The sequence below is a fragment of the Saccostrea cucullata genome, unplaced genomic scaffold (assembly GCF_032062105.1).
Source record: "Saccostrea cucullata isolate Sc308-1 unplaced genomic scaffold, CSIRO_AGI_Scuc_v1 ctg257, whole genome shotgun sequence".
Lineage (NCBI taxonomy): Eukaryota > Metazoa > Mollusca > Bivalvia > Ostreida > Ostreidae > Saccostrea > Saccostrea cuccullata.
In genome coordinates, this window is record NW_026933663.1 from 235,334 (window position 1) to 260,455 (window position 25,122).

The window sequence follows — 25,122 nt, forward strand, 5'->3', positions numbered from 1 at the left end:
CCCTCTCCAAAAAAAAAAAATCAAGGAGTGAACACCCCCTGCCGACCGGTAACACCTGCCGTGTGCTCCTTGAGTTTATTAATAATGGACTAACAATTAGTATGAAAAATGAGAGTCAGCATTTGACTTATGCAAGCTTACGATATGGAAAAATATTATGTTTAAACTAAAGTTCTTAGTGTTGTTCTTTTATCTCATTGTTTTCACGAATGACAGAGGAAAGTCAAATGGGATACGTAAATGGTAGCTTTCAATAGAAGTAAAAATCGATGACAATGAATTAGAATTCCGTTAAATAATCTTCACATGAATCATACACAGTATTTGCTTCTAACCCCCTTTCTCTTATATTTTACATGTCCTTAATTCTTTTTACGAAAAGTTCCTGGACAATATCAAATTTTAAAAAAAAAATCTTATTGGACCTCTTTTATACTTATAACCTAGAGAAAACTATCACGTGGACTGGAAGTACCCGCCTTTCTGTAAACTGATCCGGAGAGTGCAATTGTAGTTCACAGTAAATTCAGATATCAAGGTATCTTCTTTTTGCTGGCGTTTTCATGGTTGAAATATGAAAATAGAAATTAAACGGATCAAACATTAAGGTGGGTATAAATATACAAATGCTTTAGCCAAAGTTAAAGAAACTATTGATAATTAAAAACAAAATAACATTTTTTTCGTCATAAGTCGTGTCATGATAAAAAAAAATGTTAATATGCATGGTAATATATGCTAAGTATCGTCCTAAATTTTTATAGGTTACAAATGTTACCTCTTAATATGGAAAAGTAAATGAATTTTATCGGAATGGACTGTTATTCGATGTTTTTTTCAGTAGCAATTCCCAGCAAGGAATCAGTAAAACATAGAAATATTCTTAAGCGACATTGCAATTCTTCAAATTGAAGAAAATGAGGATAAAAATGTACATGTAATTGATTAAGATTTTTGTCAACAAAATTATGTATAATCTTAAAAGTAGGGTTTTGCCAACCTTTTCGTATCGTGATAAATCAAGATTTTTTTCCAAAAATATTATGATTTATTGCAAACAATTTTTACAATGAATTTAAATAAAAAAAATCCCATTTTTTCCTTAAAATATGCGGGAAAACATAAGTTCACTTTTATTTTTATTTACATTCATGTACTTAATATAAAGTATGTTTGAATGCTAGATTACATTCCATTGTGCAGTCTTATCACAATTTCAGTTATGCTGTCTTAATACAATTCAGATATGCATACCCTGACATAATTAAAGTTTGTCTTATATTTAGTCAACAAATAGAAAAGGATTTCCAAAATTAAACTTGATTTGGAGTCTAAAATATTAAACCGAAAGGTCTCATGCATATTGGAAACACAGTGAAAAATATTTTAAAATATTTTAAAGTTTCCCTCCTTTTGATTATAAAAATATACTGGATATGCATATAAAGTAGGTCAATAGGCACCTCTAAGCAAAGAAACATCTTTTTTCCATTTATGGCTGGACAAAAATAGTATCTCATAGAAACAACGGGTTTGGCTGGAAAAAAAGTGACTGTGAAAATAATTTTTTGCATTTTATATGTCCAAGTAAATAAAAACAAAACAGATGTTTAGTATTAGTTATATTTTCTTTTCCTTTTGATGTTATCAGTCAATCAGAACAAATGTGGTCCACTTCAGGGTAATATTTTATAAATATTGACTGGGATTGAGGGTACATAGTTTATGTTAGCGTCCAAGTGATGAAATATTGCCCGATACGGTGAGGGCAATATTTTAATTCTGAGGAGGTTAACATAATGTATGTTACTCGAAAACACATATTTTTTGGTTATATCTTGACTGTAGACCTAGAGCTAGCGAGTCTTGTATTACTTGGTTTTTCTATTGTGATGTTATGTTTATTTGGAAGTTGCGACGGTATCATTATGTCACAATGAATCAATCTTCTAATCAGAATCAAAATCAATTAATTTGTGGGAAAACTTTTTTTCGGTAAATAGTGAAATATTAATTAAATGACCGTCAATATTTTTTGGAGGAGCTTGTATCAATTATTATGACTGTTTCTCTTAATAGAGAATATAGGGACTTTTCTTTACTGAATATAACTATTTAAAATATTGAAATCTTGTGACTTAGTTATACTGAAATTACGTAATCTTGATTTTTTTTTTACTTTGCATGTCATCTTTTGGTAGGAAAACCTTGCCTCCAAGTATGCATTCTTTTCGTTTTCGTTTTTTTTTTTTTGGCACTGCTTAATTGATATTTCAAGACTAAACGAGAACATACATGTATTTTATCACTCTCCTTTCATAAATGAAAACAATAACAATTGAAAAAAAAACCAAACGTAAACATAAATGTTCTAAAGAGTACAAGATACCACATATGATATACCCGGTTAAGCCTTTAGTGACAAGTCTTTTATATATGTGGTGACTGTTTTCTTTGTCAGCCATGTAACATAGAACATGTAACGTTGAATGAGGTTTAATTTAATAGCCATTCTCTGTAACCACTTAAACTTCGTTGCCACGCATGGTCATCGATTTTGATGAAACTTCACCCATGCTTAGTACTTGACACCAGAAACAAATATCAAACAAAATTTCGTTGCTATGTGTCTCGGTTGCTATGGCAACAGCTGGAAAAGTTTGAAAAATCGAGATTTTCAGCCACTTTAAATCTTGACTGTGGCTTAATAAAAACTAGAAAAAGGAAACAAACCATTCTCACAAAAACATGACACCTTGATGTCACTTATACTCAAAAGAAACTTTTTAGAATATATCTCTAAGTAAGTGGTAACCAAGGGTACATTTGGAATACATTTAAAATGCTGAAATATGCTGAAAAACACTCCGTATTCACTAATGGTAGGTGTTATATGCTCAAACTCAATCAACGACTCAAGAAAAACAATGAAAATATTTGACCTTAAGTATATAGGTTTAAGCAATATTATTCTATAAATAACTTTTATGGTTGCCATGGTAACACAGTGTAACCATGCAAAACTAGTAACTAAGATTGGGTTAATGCTACTGTCTTGAGGAAAAACATGAAAATTCAAGACTGGCAAATATGCATCCTTAGGACCTTGCAACACCAAAACCATAAGAAAAATTGGGTATAATTACTACTTTGCAGTGTTACCATGGAAACAAAGTACCAGTGCTTAAAAGTGAATTATTTTTCTCTGCATTAAGAATTAAACTGCCATTTAATCAAGAAAAAAATTAAAGGACTCAGCTTGAGTAGTACTTATCTGTTAGAACTGAAGTTGAATATCATATATTGATAAAATTTGATGAAGAAAACAACACTGTTGCTATGGTTACCAAGAAGGGAAAATGTTCGATTTTCTGAACTTTATATCAATATTAAACCCTGTGTGCCAACTTCTTGCATCCATTTAGAGATTGGTGATAGTCAAAATTAAAAGTCAGGTAAGCTGTTAATAAATATCAGTCATAAAAGTTTTGGGAATCTACATTTAAGGGTACGTATCCAAGGAAAGAAAATATTTTTAAGGTTTTTAAGCATATATTTTCTGCTTATTTCCATAGCAACGCTCTAGTTAAAGAATCTAATCTGAATTTTTTCAAATGGGAAAACTAGGAGCACACAAACATCTTTAAAAATTGATCATTAGTTATGAGGAAATGTGCTTTTTTAAAAGATAGGATCAGATTTAAACATACAGAATGTTACTTTGAAGGCTCTCTGTGGTGTAAAAACCTTGGCAACCATTGCCAACCAAAATGAAATATCATATTTTGTTCTTGGTATATGTTTCAAGGTCTTTTTTCTGTTATTTGGTCACATTTCATCCTATAATTGCTTTTTATTTTTACGTGTATGACTTCATAAAATTCAATGAATATTTTTTTTTACTTTTGAATACTTTGTTTCCATAGTAACGTATGTAATAGTTGATTTACCAAACATGTTTATCATGCATTTGAGACATCTGACCTTCTAATTTTGGAAACAGTCATCGCCAATAGTTTGCTTTGCCGCAAATGTTAACTATGGGGCTCTAAACATGTTAAAAAATGTCATTTTTCGAACTTTAAGACATGTTGCCATGGTAACTATAAAGCATAGCAACCAATTTTTGCCTGATTTCAGTTTAGGGTATCAATGACTTTTATCATAGAGAGTTTGGAGAAATTCTGAGACTATGCGTGCCACAGCTCCTATATAAAATTTCAAGTCATTACAGAGAATGGCTCTTAATACGTATGCTTTCGTGCGCCGACGTACACTTATGTGCGTTCTTTATTTATTCGTTATTTTCCTGTTAAATGCACTATTATCATGCAACTTGAAAATCTTGACCATTAATTGAATAGAAAAGAAATTTAATTTAGCAAAAAGAAACACAATTGTTTTCTCTGTCTACGACTTTTTTGGAAAACCCTCGAATAACAGATTTTGTGATTTTTTTTTAATGTGAAACATAGTGGACAAGATTTGGAAAGTAGAATTAACCGTGATAAGGGGTAAAGATTGCAATACTAGCAACTATCATTACCTACATGTGTCACCCCTCGGTCAAAAAATAACCCATATAAGCATGTTCAATCAGTATTATAAAATTCATTGATAAACTGCTATAATCAGCGTTTTTATCTGGATTGTCAATATCATTATTGGCGTTTTATCATTTTTCGTTTCGCACATTTTTTGTTCAGGAGTCCGGTCCTTAATGTTATGTGTTTTAAAAAATAATGATTATATTTCAGTACTGTCCTGTGTGCATTATATGCGTCTTAAGCATCTTATTAATTCATTTAAACTGACACACTTTTGCTCATATCCTTTTACTTTGCCTAGCTGCGAGTTCTGAAGGGTCTGATTTGTACGCCAGTAGGTCATTTTTATCCGGATACGTAAATTTGTTCCTCAATATCAAAATGACAATACTGTTTATTGGTAAAAGAAAGAAAATTGAAGTAGAAAACCACAAAGTTACAAACAGTAACATTTTAAGCTGGAGATTAAAGTTCATACGCATGCGTCAAAAAATGTTTTTATCTATATAAATGAATTTTTGTGATCTAAATACATTCAAGATTGTGTTATTTAAATTTATCACTATTTTGTGTGAATACATGAGTCATCATACATTTGTCAAATCTTCTGCAAATGTGCTTCAAGTTCATATGAACTGAATTAATTTCATTATTTTATTATTATTTTTCATTAGTTTCAGTATTTTAGAGCACATTACAAAAAATTATCTGCTTAAACCTAGGTATATTAAGATATAAAATTTGTTATTGATCGGCATCTTTTAAGAGAGAAAAGAAGAAGGTGAGAACATTTTTTAAAAAAAAATATGTCATATTTTTCTATCTTAAAAAGAATACTACATAAATTCAAAGGAATTGTTGGAAGAACCGAAAATTGCATTAAAAAATCATTTAATGCACAATGCTTTCTCTTAAATATAAAAAATGTATGCAATAGACTTAATAAAGAGTTCACTATCATTTCTTTAAATTACAGAAAGATATGAGTTTTGTGACGGTGTGTTTCTGCATTCTTGTTGCCTTAGGGCAATCTGAAGGTAAGTTTTTTTTCTTCTTTTTTCAATAACTGAAATTATAAGATGAAAGATAGGTGGTAATCAAGTGATGAGAATACCCACCATTTTACGTTTTTGCAACATAAGAAATGTGAAAATGATTTAATCTAGAATAAAGTATTTATTACAAATTTTAAATTTACTACCGTCAATTCGTTATTTTATCTCTAGTCTGCATTCTTTAAAGAAAGGTGATAGGTATTAAAGATAGAATAAATAAATTAATTATAATAATTTACATGTTTTCACGAAATTTGACAGGGATATTTTTCATTTACTTTATCATGAAATGTAAAGATAATATTGATTTCATTATCAAAATTCGAATCATACATTATGCAAATTGAGAGCAGACCCCAAAAATGAACCACAGAAAACATTGTTTACACCGAAAGAATTTACCCTTGTCGACAGGTCATAGGTTGAGTAAGTGATGGGTTGTCTTGCTCGGTTACACAGAGTAATCTGAAATAAATCTAATATGAAAGAATGGCTTAACAGTTTGTATTAAATTGTCAGTCGTCATTCGACACAAGGAAAGGTTGTATTTGCAAGTCATTGTAAAAACCATAGAGTTTGCGAAATGTTTATTTGAATTGATTGCTGATACGATTGTTAAATTTACTAATTTGTTAAAAAAATGTTGAGAATATAGCAATGTTAAACACCTCAGTATCGTATTGTATAGTGTTTATTTGAAACCCCTGCTGTTGTATTTATAAATAAGCAGCAACCTCTATGTTGTCATAGCTTTATGACTTTATCCTTCAGTTACATAAACATGATTATATTAGAGAAGTATTCATATCTATATTTCACAACATTCTCCGGCCCACCAAAGTGTCCATATTTTACAACATTCTCCGCCCCACTTCACCAACAACCGATACACAGAATTATGTATTTATCTGTAGTCTACTTGTGTGCCAAGTTATATTGAAATCAGATTAAAACTGTAGGAGGAGTAGCATTTTGAATGATTTTCACAAAAATTTCTATTTTTATTAACAACGGCAACACCGTTCATCGAAATTAAAAACCGATACACAGAATTATGTATCTTCGTGTAGTCTACTTGTGTGCCAAGTTATATTGAAATCAGTCCAAAACTGTAGGAGGAGTAGCATTTTGAAAAATTGTTTACAGACGGACAGACAGACAGACGGACGGACGACGGACATATTACTATCGCATAAGCTCTTCTGGTCTCTGACCAGAAGAGCTTAAAAACAAAGTATTTTTGTCTTTCAAAATAAGTTTTCCGCCTATCAGATTTAAGTCCAAAGACATTCTTTTTTCCGCCTGTCCAAGTAATTCTAAGTGTAGATCTTTATTTCAATTTCGAGACTCTAAAAGTCATTGAGGAAAGCGGTTGGATCATTGTCATATGTACATGTATAATTTGTTTGATGGCTTTGTTTGTCCTTTCAAAGGAGAAGATGTTGAGGATGTTACCATTATTGGAGCCGGTATTGGTGGGACCTACACAGGATGGAGACTAAGGAACAAAGGCCTCCGGATTGGTATCTACGAATACTCCAATCGTGTTGGAGGAAGGATGTACACGAAGACTTTTCCAGATGCCCCTGATGTTCCCATTGAATTGGGTGCCATGAGGATAAAATCTAAAGAACAATTGAGAATGATTAAAGCCGGTAGAGAATTAGGATTAAAATTTATACATTTTACTGAGGAAATGGGACGGATTCCAAATCATACACTTCTTTATCTGCGAGACACACGCTTGTCTATCCCAGAGCTTGAGACCTCAAAAAATCCGTACAGACTCAGATCTGGGGAGAGAAAAAATCCCACTTACTTAAAAAAGTGAGTATATCTTTTATTTTTATGATTTTTGATTAATGTTTTTAACAACATTTGCAATTGTACAGGGAGTTCCAACACAACTTTTAATCATACGTTAGTTTGTAATGTACTTAGGTGTATAAAGGACATTTCAATTCTGAATTATTCTATACATGATAAATATCTTTCTTAATTCTTTTACATTGTAGAACACTCTCTGAATTATTCACCAACTATAATGGCTCTGTTCCAAGAACTGAACTTTTTACTGCTTTCACTCTCAGTGATGGGATGCCTTTATATTTACAAAGGTTTGTATCTTTGTATCTATTGATTTGTCTGAAAACAAGCTTTCTCTTTCAAAACAGGAATTTTTTAATCTGTTTACTTTACCTCAAGTGTTATTGTGTTATACAAAGATACTGTTTGTGATTTAAAATATAAAATGACATGTAGTTTCACATTTTGCTTAAAAATGGCCCTGTAGGTATACCAATTTATAAGATAGAGACTTTGTGCTTTCTTTTTCTTTTAAAAACGTTTCCTATGAAAGACCTAGTATTGGATAACAAGTATTGTGAATAGAAATTTTATAGAAAAAGGGGGCATTTGAGTACTTATATCAAAGACTGAAAAAAACGACGGCAGTCCTCGATCTAAAAAAAATGTTTTGTAATCCCCAGAAAGAGTTCTATGATTAAATATTTCCATATTTTGTATCAGAGGCTGCGCTATTACAAAATATTTAAAAAAGATACTGCATATTTGCCGTAATTTTTTTTTTTTTTTAGACTTTTCGGAAAATGGATGATAAGTAGATAAGTATTCACCAAGGGTATAAATGATTTCTAATGCAGTTTTCACTAAAACTAAGCTGTTTCACTTTTTCCGAAATTCAAAGGGTAAAACAGGCCTTAAAATAACATTGTCATTTATATACCTTTCCTATGTTTACTATCTGTGACTTAAATCTAAAATGAAATTGAATAACTGTAAATACTGTATCTGAACTGTTCCATTAACATTTGTATTAGCATTTCAATGCAATTTACAAATTTTAAATTTAACAATTTTAAATGCTCCAAAGCAAATTGGAATTCCCATGGATTTACCTATTAAAATATTATTTATTATACATGTAGTTTCTTAAAGATGATGATAAGTGCATATATATATTGGATTCCGAAACTTCATAAGAATCCTTACAAACAAAGATACATTGCGGGTTCCAGTAAATGTTCAACCAAGCCTATTTCTTTACTCCTCACTAACATATTGACAGTAGTGAAAGAAAAACTTTTTTGTATTCAAAAATATGATGCAGATTTTACCAAAATTTTTGAAAAATCTTATGCCAAAATTATTTTGTTAAAACATATTTCGATGCACACAAAAGATTTTCGTTGAAAAAAAAAACTTTCTGTGGACTTCAACTCAATATTTAGATATAAAGACTACGTATTGTCAATTATCAATGGTAACTTCCATTCCTATGTCGATACGATATATCCTGTTGAGCTTGAGATAAAAGATTCTACAGAGTCTGACACGTCGGCTTCACACTTGGATATTCCGCATAACAAAGACGTTAAAGGTAATCTAACAACCAAGCTCTATGATAAACGTAATGACTTTAACTTTTCTATTGTCAACTTTCCTTACTTATGCAGCTATATACCTTCATCACCTGCATACGGCGTTTATATATCTCAGTTGATTCGATACGCAAGAGCAAGAGTATGCTCTACGTATGAACAATTTCTGAAACGAAGTAAATTATTGACAAACAAGTTGATGAAACAAGAATATCAGCAGACTCTTTTAAAGTCATCATTTTTTAAGATCTATGGTCGATACAATGACCTTGTTAACAAATAAAATTTATGATTGAGTCAAATGCTGACTGACGTTTTTCATACTAGTTGTTAGTCCATTATTTATACGCCGAATTGACGACGGATTTTTCCGTTGTTTCCCGATCACGACAAGAAGCACACCGCGGGTGCATGTGACCGGTCAGCAGGGGATGCTCACTCATCTATGACACCTGATCCCACCTCTGGTATTTTAGAGGTCCGTGTTTGCTCTGCATCTTTTTTCTATTGTTTTATGGACTTTGATATTGAATTCTGTTCGTTATCTCCATATCCTTCATGATTCTAGAGATGACCTATATTATTGATAGTTTTACATGCCTATGAAATATTATAGAAAAGACATCTAATGTATAAAAAAAAATGTTTAAAAAATGTAAAATGAAAACTCAATTTCAAAAGAAGATATATATATATATATATATATATATATATATATATATATATATATATATATATATATATATATATATATATATATATATATATATATATATATATATATATATATAGACATATATATTATCATTATGGAATTATTTACAGCTATAGCGAAGTCATTCGAAAAACTGGAATAAGCAATGAGGCATACAATTATATCTTTTACAACGAATTACATCATGGCGGGTTTGGAAATGGCCAAAGCATTGAGCGTATCCCTAAAACACGACAAGGATATGAAAGGAACAAGTATTCCACTGGACTTCCACCCGTTGTGACTGTTCCCACAGGAATGGCTTCATACCCAAAAGGATTTATGAGCCATTTCTTAGCACATAACCCCAAAAGGTATAATGGTATACTGTACATAGGGAAATTTTCGCCCCCGTTTTATTTTCGCCCCTTTCGCCCTAGCCTCAATTGGGCGAATTTAAAACGAAGCAAATTCATATAATACAGTATAAGTACTTAAACAAAACTTTAACAGGGCGAACTTAAAACGGGGTAAAATTGTTCACAAGTGTGAAAGGGCGAAAATAACCCTGTATACAGTATTAACGATAGAATATGTAATATCAATAGTTTATTTTTTTTATATTAAACTATATATTACGAACTTAAATTTGGAATACCATGGGATGTTGCGTATCTGTACCATAAATTAATCAATCACAGTTCTTGACAAAATTTTGTTTTGAGAATTTGAATTATAGTCTGTCCCACGACCGGAACGTCACTACTTTTTGCAAAATATCTCAAATTTAATAAATACCTTGGCTTTCAACCTATGTCCGATTGGTAGATTGAATTTTTTCCAAACTTCCTGCATTTATCCGAACCCTCGAGGTCAACCGGTGTAAACACACGGCGGCAAATTCAAAGTCTACGGGGATTTAACATGGTAAACTCGTCCATTAACGTCTAGGTTACGGGGCCGGGAACCAGTTTACGAAGGGAGTTGTCGTTCTTTCCGAAGGGAAAATTCAAAAAATGTATTAAAATAGAAAGAAATGAAATAAACGTGTTTTTAGTAAAAATATGAGAAATACACAATATTCATCAATATTTCAACGAGTTTTATCGTGATAAATGAGTGAATAGTCCGAATATATAACGTTAGGCCTAATGGCGGGCTGAAGAATCATCCATGGTTCAGAAAGGTAAGTTTTTTAAATGTTGTTTTTTGTTATATACTGCTGTACAAACGTTTATTGAAGATATATATCAATTTTTATGATAGAGTATGCAAAGATGTATTGTTCACACCCGTCCCTATTAGCTATAGACAGCGGAAATACAGTGACCTACATTATAGACGACATGATTGACGTACACATACAGCTGTAGATCTATAACGTCTCACGGACTAACATATTGATTTAGATTAATGAACTGATTTTACTATACAAGTCGGATTAAAGAGCTTCACAGGAAAAGGGATAAAATTAAAAAATAAAGCAATACTGACTTTCTCTATTTCGGTTAGAAAATGGTAAATTTCATTAACCCTATGACTGTGGAGAACAAGTCTACTTTCGCTTTTAACACTACCGTAAATAGTTAAGATATATAAACTATTTATGCCTAATAAATACCCGAAGTATCCAATATGCTATTTTCTATATTACCAATATTTTGGCACTCATATTTCTTTCCTGATTTCTTATAAAAATTATTTGTTTATTGTGGTTTTTTTTTCTTATATGGTGTATAGAGAAAATTTGTGATATAATTAAATGTTTGAAAGCAAAACATACAGTATATTGTCAGTCCACTCCGTGCAGTTGTATTGAGCAGACTTTAACAATTGAACACACCTGGTGAATCATGAAACTTAACAATAACAGAGCTTGTGCCCTGTTTACAAAAACTGTGTATACATTTCACAGGTATATGTTCAATTTGCTAAACTCTGTACACAACACTAAGCGTGGAATGACAAAAGGGATTTTGCTTTTGAACATTTCTACTCTGAAAATAATTATTTTTCTGGATTTAAGTTTTTAAAACATTTCTTTAATACACAACAAGTTTAACGGGGCTTAATGATGCTACATGTACCTCTTTTTACTGTGAGAATGGGTTTAATTTACATTTATAGTACTGTATACAGGGTTATTTTCACCCCGTGTTATTTTTGCCCTTTTGCACTTGCAAATAATTCTGTCCCGTTTTAAATTCACCCAGTCATATATATAGTTCTGTTCAAAAAATTATGCTGGGTAATTTTGATTCACCCCATTTTAAATTCGCCCAATCGAGAAAAGGGCAAAAATTAAACAGGGGCCAAAATTTCCCTGTATACAGTATTAAATGTGTAAAATTGCATATTGATTGATTTGATTGGTTTACTGCTATATAGAGCATACATATTTTTAGCCTCATATAATCCAAGTTCAGCTTTGTCATATTTACAGCTGAGGAGACTTCTACAGGTGCCAAGCCTTTGATGTCAGGATAAACTTTCACTTTGTTTGAAGGTATCTTTTCTTACCCATGCATACTTTTCATATATGTCATACAACAAGTCACTGTATGTAAATGACTTTTCATTATAATGCATTATTCAGAATATTGTCTAATGATATGAGATTACTTACTTCAATTTTAAATCTTCATATATCTTTGAAAGGAAAACAATGTACTTATGGAATGCAACAAAACATTTATTTCACAAATTTGAGAAAATCTGCATCATAACATGTACATGTATTATATAAGATGAACAGTCAATAACTCATATTGCAATTAATTCTTTTCAACATCTGTAAAGCACAATGTTGTTGGTATCATATGGTTTGGAATAATCACTTATCACAAAATGTATATTTATAAAAAGATCATTGCAGAATTTTATTTTTTTCTTAACTATACATGCTACGTACAGTTTGAGGATTTTTATCAATGAAAAATTTCCGAAATTTTTTAGTGATCAAAGTTTGTATACTATATGTGTCATCCCATAAAAAACAACAACAATGATTTACTGCATGAATACAACACATATTATGCTCATCAAAGAAATCAATACAAATAGTTGAGACAAACATTTCAAATTTTCCTGTAGTATTTTAATCACAGACACTACTTGCTTTATAATGTAAATTAAATATGATATTAAGATATTTGGGGAATTTCTGAAATACCTTGCCCTGTATGTAAGCATTTAGGTAAATTGTCACAAAGACGGAAGTTTACAGACATCTCTGTCGTGCCAGTGACTCCATATCATGTATACCAACAATGAAATGTGTACTGAATAAAATAACCACTGTATTCAACTATTCATATGCCATTCATGGGTCCATGTAAAAATGCTCAGCATTTAATTGTATGTAAAAGTATAACTCATTGTAGTCTAATATATTATTAGTATTTGCAGTAAGTTACTGCTGTGCTTGACTACAATCTTAATAGCTAGTTCATTATTATTTCTTTTTTGACTAGCTTAATGTAGTGCATTTCAAACCAACACCTTTGTTGTACACATTCAATGTTTGGTTGAAAGAACCTTAAGTAATACATGATATATCCTTAATGCAAACATACAGTCATAATTAATGGTTTAAGGTGTAATTTGGACACAAAAGCAATGAACAAGCAAGTTATGTCTCTGTATGAAACTATTGCAACTATAGCATTAGAGTCAGTCTATAAGTAGCAGTAAGCCTAATATGGTAAATTTGAAGAAAGAAAGATAATTAGAAAAAAGAGGGTGTATAACATCAACATTGTTTTCACAGAACATGGAAGATAAAAATACAGTATATTTATGTAAAAAAAAAATGATACAGAGAACACAAATATGCATCTTTCAGATTTAGGACAATCGCTGATTCAGAGAGTGGTACACTAAGTTTTTGAGTACATGTATTAAATTATTAATAATTAAGTTAAAATAATAATCACAACAAAGTTTTTATCATGTACAGTACTGAAGTGCAGAAAAAGTAGAGTGAAAATACAAAATATTGAAGAACAAATGTAAATAATCAAGTAATTACAATTCATATGTTTCAATGTACTACATATTTAGTTATCGGTAAACAATATGAATAACATTTATCACAGCAGATTTTATCACAGTAAACTGAATAGAAATACAGTACGACTCTTATGTTAAAGCTTAAATATAATAAACAGTATGACATGATTAAAAAACATGTACACACATGAATTAAAATCATTGAAATAAAATTTTTTTACTTGCAATTGATTATGTACATAATAAGTAAAAAAAAAAAAGAATACAGAGTATATCACAGTAGGTTTAATCACAGTAAATAGGTCATGTAAAAGGAAAATTTGAAATCAGTATATAGGGTTTTCATAAATATGCACAAATTTGTATCATTGATTCAATATATCCCATGAATGAAAACCACTTTTCTTGCAATTAATTTTACAAACTGTATGTAAGAAATGAAAAAAAATATTGATTAAGCAAGTCCCAATTGTAGAGGAGAAGTGGATCACAATAAGGAACTGAGACTAAATGCTGGCCTGTGAAAAGTTAACATGCAGGAGATACAGAGGAGGGGAAGTAGCTTCACTCATCCAAAGTCAGGTTTGTTGGTTCGGTAGGGGGCATTGTGTGTAACTAATCAGATAATCAGGCAGTATATGTGTTCACATAATTATGAAGAACTCTATTTGAACCTTAAAATGTCTTAATGACCATAAAATACAGCTACAGGTAAAAGCAAATTTATTAGGGATCAGAATAAATTAGTTGACAATGAGTGTATTTTTGATTTTAAATGCAGTGAAATTCTGACTTGTTTATTAAAATTCATTTACCATTATGCTGTTTACTATAACTGGATATGGTTACCTCTGTATCTATATATATACCAGCAGGGTAAAATGAAATTATGTGCATAAAGTCTTTAATAGATTTAAGTTTGCAAGGATCTACAATAGGGATTCAAATCTGTAATGATCTTCTTTATTTTCAGTTATAGCTGATCCATACTGATGAAATTTTGACCAAATGACGAGAAAGTGATTACAGCAATATAAGGTAAAATCTCAAGAATGTAGGCAAGAAACAGTAAAAAAGATTAGTTACACACAGTCCCACCTTTTGAAAGACAAATTAATCATTAAACAATGCATGTATCATAGATTAACCAAAGATTTAAGTTTTCATTGTCTTAGGAGACTTTCAACATTTTCAATTATGAACAGTTTGATTCAGGTCATTAAGCGGTATTTGATTAATGGATAAAAAAATACTTTATATCAATTAAATTAGGTTCCCTTTGTCCGAAAGACTTACATCAAAGAAATAAATCAATCCGCCTGACATTACATATAAATTTTGATCAGTTTGAAGGTACTTTCAAGGCAGTCAACTTTTTTTTAACAATAAATGAAAGAAAAATTAAATTGTAAGGAATGAATTTAATAGGTTCCGATTTCAAATGTATAAACAGTTTACATATATAAAGTGGGTGTCTATTAAATTTGTTCCTTACTTATTTAGTAATCATATATTTAATATCCTATTGCGTAATTAAATTTTATCAGCTGAAATATCAAATTGAAGATGTGTCACACATTGAAACCAGAAGTATCTGATGAGACTGTAGCTCTACTTGTTTGTTCTGATAAACAGAGAAATAGAAAAGTAGCCCATGGGTTTGAAACATTGCAACAGCAATAAATATAATTATTCATCTTAGTGTAGTCTGTTTCTTTGCCAAGTTATTTCGAAATTAGACCAAAACTAGTAAAAATAGCTACTCCATTCATTGAAATCAAAAACTTATGCTCAGAATTATGTATTTTAGTGTAGTCTACTTGTGAACCAAGTTATATTTAAATCAATGCACTCTCCTCTATTTATGAGCATTCCAACAATGTCAAAATTTTAGAGTGAAATTTTACTGAATTCATAGCGTTTACTGCAATGGCTTATTTTTCTCAAATAGCTAAATCTATGATCAAACACTAAGTGATACATGCATCAATGAATGATAAATAATCTTTCTTTTACCTTTAAAGAGGAACAGTTCACCAATCATCAGAGGAAGGCTCATGAAGAAAGCGGATTCAGTCCGTACAAACTGTTCCAACATCGGAGGCACTTACCTGACTTTAGAGAGGGTTTGGTGCATATGCGGTGACTCCACCTCTTACACAACTCACACTCCACCCACGCAATCTTTCGTGACCGTCCAGGAGCATTATAGTCACCACATATGCAACAAGTGACTTCATCATCAGATTCCTCGACGGAGTTCATGGAAACGTCAGAGTCAGCGTCACTTTCGTCATCACCAAAATCTGAGTCTAAGTCACTGTCACTGTCCTCGGAGTCCGTCAAGTCAATGATCACCGGAGCGACCTCGTCATCCTGAACTCCGTCAAGTTTCCACAGTTTTGTCTCCACCTCATTTATCACGTGGCTCTCGACCCTCCTCCACTTCTCCACATCGTAAGCTGATCTTGCTTGATTGAATAGCTCCATCACTTTATCTTTCTTAAATGTGGCGTTGCTCCTGGCGACGAAGCTTTTCAATTCAGCCCAAACCAGCTCGATGGGATTCAGCTCACAGTGATAAGGAGGTAGACGCAAAACTGTGTGACCTGCCTGTGAAGCCAAATCGTCAATCACATACTTAGGACGAGGCTTGTGCTGCTTCACCAACGTGAGTAATTCAGCCTTGATCATTGCCGGGGTGTAATGGATACCCTTTCTATCAAGCCAAGACTGGATCTCGGCCTTTCGCGCCGACGATGTCGGACACTTAGACTCAGGATCCAGATGACTGTGATAGGAAGCATTATCCATCACAATGACTGAATTACCCGGTAGGTTAGGGAGCAACTGCTCAGTGAACCACCTCGTGAAATTTTCCCGAGTTCATCTCATCATGATAATCCTGAGTGCCAGTTTTTGACTCGAAAACTAGGCTTGATCCCGGGATCATGCCTACAGCCGAAGAACCAGCATCCACAATTATCAGACGAGACCCCTTCCCAGGTGGGACGAAGCGCCCATGACCTTCACGGTGTGACTCAAAGGCAGAGGTAGATGTCCTAGGACAGTGCACCCAATCTCCCCTCGCTACATGATTGGTGTTCAACCAAGTCTCATCCAAGTACACAATAGGACGACCCGCCTCTCTAAAGTTTCGGATGGACCTCAGGTAAGTATGGCGCATACTGACAATGTCATTACGCTCACCAATAAACCTCCGATCTGAACCAGACTTGTAGAATCTGAAAGAAAAAGAAAAATATTTCTTACAAAGGTTCAAAGGTGATAAAGTTAAGTGAGCTTTTCTGATCACATTTGTTCTGAAGTCCTGTCCATCTGTCTGTCTGTAAATCTGCAAAATTCAATTACACTTGCCTCAAAGCATCCTTGGGTGAAAAAGATTGTTTGTTCAAATGAAGGGAAATACCCTCTTTAAGGGGGAGATAATTTAGAAATTGTGAAGAATTACTGGATCAGGAAAGATGAAACTAAAGTAGAAGCATCCTCGGGTAGTGAAGATTAAAGTTTATTCAAATCCTGACCCTGGGGGAAGGGTGGGGCCAAAATGAAAGTTCAAGTTTTAGGGAGAAAAAGCCACATTATGTCAAAGAAATATGTGAGCATTCTTAGTTTGTGTAGATTTAAGGTATTAATTCAAATCATATCCCCCTCCTTATTATTGGGATATGCATTTAAGCTTTTCAATAGTGAATTGACTTTTGCTTTTTTTCCCAGTCACACTGCTAAGGTGAGTGATGTTGCCCATAGGCCTCTTGTTAAGCATGCAAACAATGCTTATTTTTATACTTTAAAATTTCTTCTTACATAAAACTATATCAAAATAAGTTTATTTTTTCCTTTATTTACTGAGCAGTAATGTAAAATCAATGTTTGATTGTGGAGCAAGAAATTGGACAATATATATATAATGAAAGTTACAATTTTGTATTGACTGAATTCGAAAGTGAAATGCTTTTTTTCACCCTGTAGGTCCAACAAATTGTATGCTGGCATTGAATCCAGTCAATAAGTGTATTTAATATATACGTGTTATTTTTATAATTATATGCTTTATTTGTAGGTTATATTTTTCCAATTGATTCCTACCTGAATCCAAGTTTCTTCACGAGTCTTGCCAATGATGATTTGGTGATCCTGATTCCCCTTTCTACCAACACATCTGACAGTCGATGGAGAGAAACATACTCGCGCCTCAACTGCATCTCATGGATGGTCCTTTTCACCAGGTCCTCATCGAAGTCATCGAGCCCCTTATTGGAGTGGATCTTCTGCTGTACAGGAGGGACTTGCAAATCCTCAACCACAGTTTTCACTGGATCAGACAGGAGATTTGCCTTCAGAGTTCTTTCAGATATTCCTATAGTAAAATATATTAAAAGATTTATGTACTTCATGTATCAGAGGATACAATGCACAAACTATGTTTTCATTTTTTTTTAAATATAAAATGACTTACTGCGTAAGCAGTAAACTGAAGTTTGATAATCTCACAATATGTTTTATTGTAATAAAAGTAAGAAAATATAAGCTCACTATAGTCAATGGCTTAAATAAGCTTTTTTGATTAAAATGGGTCTGTCATTTTCATTGTTGTCAGCATTATACATCATAAACTTTTCACTATTGAATATTTTTCTCTAGAAACATTGTGTCAATTAACTCAATTTCAACTCAACTTGAGGATCCTTAGGGTAGGATGGGATAACATATGTACAAATCTATAAATATACTTGTCAATTCAGAACTAAATCTTGCTTTATCTATATAGAATGCTCATGTGAGCAATATGGCCCATGGACCTCTTGTTTAAGTTAAATAACTAAAGATTTTCTTTTTTCACAATTAATGTAATAGATTTTTTTTGGTCTTATATGCCGGATAATTTGTGAAAAGGTCCATTATTACAGATATCTTTCTGTATCAGTAGCAGAGTATTTGTGTGATATTTCATACCTGTTGCTGTGGAAAGTCTCTTCAGAGGGTCAGAAATGTTTTTCACCCTTCCCTGTGTTCTCTCTTGTTCGAATGCCTGGTACACTTTTTTAAGAATGTCAAGAACCTGTGCATTACAAATAATATTAAATTATATTACAGTACATGTAGTTTTAGTTTTAGTTACTGTTTTTGTTCACTCTTTTGAGCTTTAAGATATTTAGAACACCTTTGTAATCCATTTCAAAGATTCTCAATTGATACAGATGAGCTTAATTGAATTTAGTTTTTATTGTCTCCCCTTATCTCTTCCTATGAAGAACAGCTTTCGCCCATAAAAAACTTTTGCTGTATCAACTTGACTGCCTCATTAAGTATTATAAGATCCTAAAAGCCTCTGGAGACCCCAATTTTCATTCTAAACACATTAGATTTATCATTTATCTTATCCACTAAATATTGTTAGCAATTGTTTTGAAAATATGCAATATTTCCTGTGTTATTACTATAGATGTATTATCTAACTTGAAATCAAAGAAAATCATAAAATTCTTAACTCAGTTATGTATAAAATGAATGCTATAACCCTCATAGCTGTAAGAGCCAGGGGATGGGGTGCCCCCCCCCCCCCCTTTAATGATTTCACTGATGTACAGAAATTACAGCAGCAGCTGCTACTACTACTATCTGCTTGTTCCCCATCAATAATTTTTAGGTCACCTGAGTAAACTCAGGTGATCTATTGCCATCTGTTTTCGTTGTGTGTTAACATTTGAACATTTTCAGCTTATTCTCTGCAACCGCTGAACCAATTACAACCAAATTTGGCACAAAGCATTTATGGGTGAAGGGGAACAAAAATTATGAATTTCAGGATCCCTGCCTCCTTGGGGCCTGGGGTTGGGACCAAAACCACTAAAATTAATGTAATCTTTAAAAATCTTCTTGTGAATTTTATGGCCTCAGGGTCAGGGGTTCTTGTGTATTAGGGCTGGGCTCTATTGATTATATAGAGAAAATACATTAATTCTTTGAAAATCTTCTTCTTTGCTCCTGGGTATTACATAAACAAATTAAGTGCATAGTTATGATGAACAAGAGTGCCTCTACCAAAATTGTGAATATTATGGCCCCAGGGTCAGGGGTTCTGGTGTTAGGGTGGGGCTCTATTGATTATATAGTGAAAATAGATGAATTCTTTGAAAATCTTTTCTGCTCTTAGATTTTATATTAAACTAACTAAGTGCATACATTAGTTATGATGAGCAAGAGTGCCTCTACCAAAATTGTGAATATTATGACCCCAGGGTCAGGGGTCCTGGTGTTAGGGGGGGGGCTATATTGAGTATACATGTATAGTGAAAAAACATTAAATCTTTGAATATTTTCTTCTTTGCACCTAGTAGGTTTTAAGCAGATGAACTACCTATATAGTTATGAGCAAGGGCCCTAATCTTCAAGAATTGTGAATTTCAAGACCCCATGGTCAGTTGTACCATGGAGGGGGGGGGTGTATTTATATACTGAAAATGAATAAATTGTTTGAAATGTGTTCCTTTGTATTAATCAAATATTTTTGAAAAGCATGAATGCCTTTCCAAAAATTATACAATGTGTGGATCTAGGCCTAAGAGTCTAGGGTTCATGTGTGGTAGCGGCACTACTCATTATTGCTGATTATTACTGATTTGTTGAAATGCATTTTTTGTTCCCCTATCCTGCCTATGGGTATTAAGTAACCATACTAAGGAACTGCTAAGTGTAATGATGACCAAATTGTAAATGCTATAGCATCTGGCTTAAAACATGGGTCAAATTCAATCATTGGAAAGTTGTTGAATAATGCTCAGGTGACCTATAAGGCCCATGGGCCTCTTGTTATTATCTTTTTGTTTGTCAAGGACTTATTCAATTTAGTAGTTGATAGCTATAGTGCCCCTCTAGCTGAAAATGCATAGCTGCACCCCCCCCCCCCATTTTTTTTCATTTGAATTTCACGACAATATGTGAGGTTTTGTGATGCACTCATATTTTTTAAATTTTGTCCAATCACAACTTCTTGTATGTATTTCAAAGAAAGCTACTTTCTGATTTTAATTATATACATTTATACATGTGAATTACAATAAAAGTTAAATTCCATCTAGAAGTTGTGAAAGGCTCATATTCTTGATGTATACAAAAAACTTACACATATTATAACAATTAATGAAAATAGACAGCTTATGCATATAGGTTTGCAACTCATGGAATCACTATATTCATATTTTCTATATTCATCTATTATATTTTTAAGATTTTGCTTCTGTGAAAATAAAGGTTTTATAATTTGTTGTCCTTATTGTGAACAATGAAACACCAAGTTTGTCTCAGTTTATTTTTGCTTTAGGGGTTAACTTGTGTGGGAGGTAACTCTTGCCAGCATATTAAGATACTAATTATTACTCAGTATCTAGGAGTTATCTTTCTTGTTCATATATATAAATAAGACGTGTTTTTGGACTTTGAATAATTTCTATAATTTATTAAAATGTGAAAGAAAAGACACGGTCATGTATGAAACCATAAACAGTGTATACTGAATGTAAACTTCTCTATCACTACTTACGTGTGTAAAATTACAACTCGGGTAAGAATAACATGGGTGTGAATAGACCTTTCACCACAATATAAAGGGCAAGGTCGCTTCCTGACGTCATTCTTATCCGAGGAATAGCAGACAACAGCAGGAACTTTCAAAATTGTTTGACCGAATATGGAGTTTTTTTGCGTGTGTAGAATGTTTTGAACATGAATGCAATTGAATTATAGTGTTCCAGTTATGGCTGATGTGAAAATATAGTGGTTATAACAAGATTGTGCGTGATATAGCCCGACATGTTTACGTTGTTTATGTGTACACATGTGTGCAATGTGTAACGGATTGGAGATGCCGAACTTCTGAAGAATTACATGCTTAATATCCTGCCTTCTATGTTGGATTAAATACTGGGCTATGCTCACATCAGGTAAAGTCATATTTTTATACAGAAATACTTGTTATAGGGATTTATAGACATCCCAGAATATAGTACTGTAGGTTCATGGTTGCAAACATAGCTGCATAGCTGCAAACATAGTTGTATAGACTATAGTTCAAAGTTGTCATTATGGGTGTATATGTTACCATGCTATAATACCTGTAGAGATTTTACAGCTTGTCTGGTCTTCTTCTGTCGTGGCATTCTGCTGTAGTACTTAAAAATTATATGTTCAAGGCCTTGATGGTAAATGGCAAAAACACGTTATTTTGTAACGCATGCGTAAATAGATACAACGTGCGCAGCGTTGAAACATACATGACGTCACTTACGGAAAATTCCGAAGAAAAAAAAATAATTTAGGATCCCCTTCCGAAGTGGCAGCCATTTTGGCAATGTTAAATCCCCGTAGACTTTGAATTTGCCGCCGTGTGTTTACACCGGTTGACCTCGAGGGTTCGGATAAAAGCAGAAAGTTTGGAAAAAATTCAATCTACCAATCGGACACAGGTTGAAAGCCAAGGTATTTATTTATTTTGGGATATTTTGCAAAAAGTAGTGACGTTCCGGTCGTGGGACAGACTATAAACATTTCCATGTAAAACTTCCATTGTGGCTAAACCCTACTACAGAAACCCTAATTTGAACAATCTTTGAATTTAAATTTTCTGATCGTGCTTTCATATTTATTTTAGTAAACCTTTACTGGTTTTATCCTATACCCTGGGCCATGATTTGAATAAAAACTAGATTTACACTTTATCAGAATCTAACACATTAGTTTCATGCTTCATCGCCAAATGGTGTTTGGTAAAAAAAATCAATGCACACACTCCGTGTATTGATTATTTTCTGAAGATTTTTAATGAGGATCACCTACTGTATTTAAAAAAAAACATAACACATTTGTGCCGTTTACCAAGTTTGGCTAAAATTGGTTCAGTGTTTCTGAAAAAAAAAAAAACAAGTAAAAAATGAGAACAGTTAACAGAAAGACAAGCTTACAGTCAAATAGTTACACGGACGGACAATGGACGATCTTCGAACAGAGAAGCTTATTTCAGCCATTGGCCCATGTGACATATTTGTTTTATCGATTTGCAAAATTGGAGACTCAACTTGGAAAATATCACCCCAAAAGAGAATCATGCTCAACAGCACAATAATTTTTTGATTGAGAAAACAGGAAAGAAATTGAATTTGATTAGCTAATTTGTTTTAATTGGCCCGAAAAGAAACCTTTAATTAGAATGACTACTATATATATGGTAAATAATTAATACATGATATTCTTTCTCCTCCAATATATCTGATCCCACCTCTGGTGCTCCAAGTGTTTAATCATTTTATTATATTGCTATTTGAAAAGCATTAAGAGATTGATCTCTATTTTCTTCATCTGTTTCACCTTGCTTATGAGAAAATATGAACAAAACGAACACTTCGATTTTCTTATGTATTTACAAATTTGTTCTATTCAAAATGTAATCATATTCCTCTATATTTATCTACAGAATCAGCCTCCTTTTTGTATTTATATGAAGCAGAATTTGTTCAAAATATTATTCATGAAATGAAGAAAACACTTGCTATCGCCTTCAATTCGACTTTGAGATATATCGACGACGTATTCTCAATTAGCAATCTTTTTTTTTCCATTTTTATGTTAACAAGAAATACCCCGGTGAGCTTGAAATAAAAGATACCACTGAGTCGAACAGATCTGTTTCATATTTAAAAATGTTATTAGAAAAGATGTTAATGGTGATCTAACAACAAAGCTTTATGATAAAACTTCCTTTACTTATCTATCGATAAACCCTTTTCACCTGCACACAGAGTTTATGTCTCTCAGTTGATTCGATACGCAAGAGTATGATATACGTATAAACAATTTTTAAAACGTGGTAAAGAGTAAAAGTTATTGGCAAAAAAGTTAATAAAACAAGAATATTAGCAATCTCGCATAAAGTCATAATTTCGTAAGTTCTATGGTCGATACAATAGTGTTGTCAGCAAATAGAATCTACAATTAAGTAATTGATGACTGACATTTCTCATATCAATTGTTAGGCCATTAGCTCACACACAGAATTGTCGACAGAATTTTCTGCTATTTCCTGATCATGTCGAGGAACACACGGTGGGTGTGACTGGTGAGCAGGGGATGCTCACTCCTCCATGGCACCTGATCCCATTTCTGATGTTTAAGAGGTCCGTGTTTGCTCTGTTCCTGATGAGTATTGATGAATGAACTATTGAGTTTGAATGCTGTCCGTTATCTCCATATATTCCATCTAGCAAAGGTCGATTTGTCTTACTTCGTAATAACAGGAATTGAGTGAAATAAACAGCAACCTTGACAGTTTTATATATTTTGTTTTCTTTATCTTGAAATGATCCCCATTTTCTATTATAATGACAAATATTGTTAAATCTTATTGCAGGCACCACTATCATCCAAATAATCAACTGATGAAAATATCCAAAACAAAAGGAGGACTATACCTTCTCATATTTAGGAGAACAATAACTATCAATGGCAAAACCATTCCTACAGCGAAATATTTTGAAGTTATAACACGTAATGTAATACTAGCCTTACCAAAGGTACCAATACAGCAGATTCAGATGCCAAACTCAAACAGTTCTGTTTTCCAATCGGCACTAAATTCCATAAAAGATGTGCAAGCTTCAAAAATTTTCCTTGTGTACGATTACCCTTGGTGGCTCGAGAAGCGCTTCAATTTTACATTCACCCAAGCCGATCTTCCGTACAGACAATCATTCCACTGGGGACTATCCCGTAATGGCAAAGGTGTTTTTCTCCTGTCATATGCTGACGATGAAGATGCTGTGTTTTGGGGTCTTCTTCAACAAAGGGGAAACGTTATCAGCAAAAGAAATGACGATACTCGGATAACAGATGAGGTTATCAGACACGCACACGATCAGATTTCGAAAGTTTACAAGATAGACTACAGAAATATTCCTGCTCCTGTTGACGGCATGATGCATGTTTGGAACAAATATCCTTTCAATGGAGGATGGGTGACTTGGAAACCCGGATCTAGATGGTATGACATCAAAAACTACCTGACATCACCATTTCCTCAAGACAAGATATTTATAGTCCACGGTTACTGGGGAGCTGAACATAATGGATGGGCTGAGAGTTCCTTGGAGGCTGCAGATGATGTTTTGACCCACTTTGGTGTACCGTCTTATCTTTCTTTCAACGTATAAAAGAGCATGAACAAAAACAGTCACAAAATATACATTATAGCTGAAAGTCCGATTCAATAAGTATGCGTGTGTAATTTTTGAATAACCTTACGTATTTTTGAAATGATCATCTCATCTTGACGTTTTAGGTCGAAGTCAATGACAGATTAAATTTGTTTTCTAGGTAAAAAGTTGACTTTCATCATTAAACTA

General features: G+C 32.7%; 2 protein-coding genes across 3 annotated transcripts; one reads left to right on the forward strand and one right to left on the reverse strand.

Moving 5' to 3' along the window:
• The first annotated feature begins 476 nt into the window (after nt 1-476).
• On the forward strand, nt 477-25,122 carry LOC134238839 (aplysianin-A-like). Of its 2 annotated transcripts, none has more exons than XM_062720951.1 (6): nt 477-608; nt 5,524-5,584; nt 7,036-7,429; nt 7,618-7,719; nt 9,829-10,071; nt 24,132-25,122. In XM_062720951.1, the coding sequence occupies exons 2-6, from the start codon at nt 5,530-5,532 to the stop codon at nt 24,928-24,930; spliced, it is 1,593 nt and encodes a 530-aa protein (XP_062576935.1). In that variant the 5' UTR covers nt 477-608; nt 5,524-5,529; the 3' UTR covers nt 24,931-25,122. The 2 variants fall into 2 exon arrangements, with proteins under 2 accessions (XP_062576935.1, XP_062576936.1); XM_062720952.1 differs by having other exon boundaries at nt 492-608; nt 5,528-5,584.
• LOC134238827 (uncharacterized) lies at nt 16,521-17,946 on the reverse strand. Its single transcript, XM_062720935.1, has 2 exons — nt 17,819-17,946; nt 16,521-16,953 (listed from the first exon to the last, which is right to left on the reverse strand). The coding sequence occupies exons 1-2, from the start codon at nt 17,932-17,934 to the stop codon at nt 16,563-16,565; spliced, it is 507 nt and encodes a 168-aa protein (XP_062576919.1). The 5' UTR covers nt 17,935-17,946; the 3' UTR covers nt 16,521-16,562.